At 55.8% G+C, this 2500-nt stretch overlaps 2 protein-coding genes across 2 annotated transcripts in view; both read right to left on the bottom strand.

Annotated features, from left to right (window-relative positions):
* The window catches only part of PTSG_12744 (uncharacterized protein), a gene marked incomplete at its 3' end in the record, with an annotated part of 11289 nt that extends 9709 nt beyond the window's left edge, over positions 1–1580 (bottom strand). The window contains exons 1-4 of the mRNA XM_004990700.1: positions 1250–1580; positions 944–1027; positions 701–816; positions 1–391 (exon numbers count right to left, since the gene is read on the bottom strand). The exon at positions 1–391 is cut by the window's left edge and continues 382 nt beyond it. Coding sequence (XP_004990757.1) covers positions 1–391; positions 701–816; positions 944–1027; positions 1250–1451 — 793 coding nt within the window. The 5' untranslated portion in view covers positions 1452–1580. The remainder of the gene's footprint in view (positions 392–700; positions 817–943; positions 1028–1249) is intronic.
* The window catches only part of PTSG_12743 (uncharacterized protein), a gene marked incomplete at its 5' end in the record, with an annotated part of 1167 nt that continues 242 nt past the window's right edge, over positions 1576–2500 (bottom strand). The window contains 3 exons of the mRNA XM_004990699.1: positions 1576–1740; positions 2031–2120; positions 2251–2361. Of these exons, the coding sequence (XP_004990756.1) occupies positions 1612–1740; positions 2031–2120; positions 2251–2361 (330 nt within the window). The 3' untranslated portion in view covers positions 1576–1611. The remainder of the gene's footprint in view (positions 1741–2030; positions 2121–2250; positions 2362–2500) is intronic.

Below are 2500 nucleotides of genomic sequence, written 5' to 3'. Positions count from 1 at the left end.
TTGCTGTTGAAGCTGCTTGATCGTTCTCGTGCCCACCAGCGCCGATGTGTCCTTCCTCATCGTCAGCATCATCCCCATCACCATCTGCGGTGGTGACCATCGCATCACCGCTTCCTCCCCGCTCCTCTGCTGTCGCTGGTGCAGTGGAGGCAGTCGTGGTCGCTGTGGTGGCACCGCTTGGTGCTTCATCATCGCCGCCACCACCGCCATCGCCACCTTGAACCGAGGACGGGTGCTCTGTTTTGCTCTTCTTGGCCGGCGGCGCGTCTTCAACGTCTGCTGCTGGCGCCCTCCTCTCCAATTCCTCTACTTCCTCCTCCTCTGTATTGCCATCCGCCTGTTGTGGCGCTGTCGCTTGCGGTGTGCGGCGGTAGCGTGCTAGGAACGACACCTGCATGTCGAGGAGTGGTGAGGAACGGCGATTCGCACCGACAACAGCATCGCAGGTCAAGTATCGTCAACCACAGGGGGTCATGAGCACCAACAGAGACCAAACATTTCCACAAGTTCCCCCCCCCCCAATGAAACGCATACACACACGCGCACACGCACACATACGCACGCACACACACACACACACACACATACGCACACACACACGCGCGCACATACACGCACACACACACACACACACACACACACACACACACACGCACGCACACGCACACGCACACGCACACGCACACGCACACACGCATACCGCTGCTGTGGTGGGTGTCTCTGTGACGAGGGTGATTTCGTCGCCACGCTTCACTTCTGTCCAGGCGTCACGCTGCACCAGCTTTCCTTCCACTTGCGTGCCGTTGGAGCTTGTATCTGAATCGCAAAACGCCGACGTGCAGAGAAGATTGAGGAGTGTCAAGTACAAGCGCAAGACCACCCCGCACGCAAACGCACGTTCAACACACCATACAACATAGTACCACACCACACAACACCACACCTTTGAGGAAGAGCTTGCCATCCGACAACTTGAGGTGGCAGTGGGTGCCGGAGAGGTATGGGTTTTCAATGGTCGTATCGCATGCTGCAAGGATGGACAGAAAAAGGACAGTTGGGAACAAGGCGCATGTGTGTCAGTGTGTCGTATGCAATACGAAGTGCCTACGAGCGGCAGTACGAGTGTGCCTGCTGCTGTTGTACATCAAACACACACGCGCGCGGCACAATCAGCCCACCAGCCAGCCAAATGAACATTGTTGACAAACACACGCACGAAGACACGAACGACACTTGAGGCATCCATCACCTTCCGATCGGCCGATGCAGATGGGATCTGCCGGTCCTCCTCGCACACGAACGCGCGGCAGGCTGGGAGAGGTCGGCACAAGCTCCACCTCCGCCTGCGCACTGCCACTGGCTGCAGCGTGAGGGGCCACCATCTCTGTGTTCTTTCGCCTCAGCGTGGCGCGCATCGCCCCACCGCCCAAAGAAGACTTGCCACTGCTCATCTCTCGGGTTGGTGTGGGGTGTGTTGGTGGTGCTTCGCTTCTCCTGCTCTCTTCTTCTTCTTCTTCTTCTTCTTCTTCTCGACTGCCAGCCGCCGCGTCGTCCGCTCAAACGTGTTTAGCAGGTTTTTGTGTTGATCAATTTATGGTGTTGCAATCTAGGCTAAGCCCATCGCTTGGGGTCGCTGCGCAAGAGGGAGGAGATGCGAGCAGTCAAGGCGCGGTTGCCAGCCACCCCATCCCGCAAGCCATACGCACGCAACCCATCCACATCCCTCAGCTCAACCAACGCCTGAGGGGGGTGGTGGTGGTGGTGGTGTTTGAGTTGCAGCAGCACAGCCACGAGCGTGGATGTGAGAGAAGGGGATACATGCGTACGTGCATGTGTTGATGTTGGTGTGCATGTGTTCATGTTGCATGTGTTGTGTATGTGTGTGTGTGTATGTGTGTGTGTGTGTCCATATCCTTGGGGTATGCATGTGCTTGTGGTGTGTGTGTGTCCTTGTGCTTGGTTTGTCTCTCTATGGACTTGTGTGCGTGTCAATGTGCGTGTGCGCAGTTGAGATTGTAGGTGAGACTCACGTCAATGGCCGAGTCGTGGCACTGTGCAGCCTTGGCAAGACGGAAGCGCACTGCTGCATCCTTCACCAGCGACAAGTACTTTGCCAACTCCTGTCAAGTGTGTGTGTGTCATGTTTTGTGAATGTGTGCGTCACCTGCCGTCGTTTTGGCCTCCTTTTCCGTCTCCTGCTTCCTCTTCCCCTTCTCTCTGTCCTTTTCGCACGCGTACACACAACCCAACCTGCTGTGGAGCGCTGCTCCTGGTGAGCACTTCCACGATGTACACGGGCGAGATCTTGGGCGCAAGCTTGGCCGAGCGGAACAGCGACTTGGTCGTGAACAGCTGTTGCAGCTGCAAGCACGCAAATTGCAGTGAGATGATGATGATGATGATGATGATGATGATGATGATGATGATGATGATGATGATGATGATGATGATGATGATGATGATGATGATGATGATGATGATGATGATGATGATGATGATA

Source organism: Salpingoeca rosetta (assembly GCF_000188695.1).
Source record: "Salpingoeca rosetta unplaced genomic scaffold supercont1.23, whole genome shotgun sequence".
NCBI lineage: Eukaryota > Choanoflagellata > Craspedida > Salpingoecidae > Salpingoeca > Salpingoeca rosetta.
Note: the sequence above shows the minus strand (reverse complement) of the source record. Positions and strands in the feature narration are given on the sequence as shown.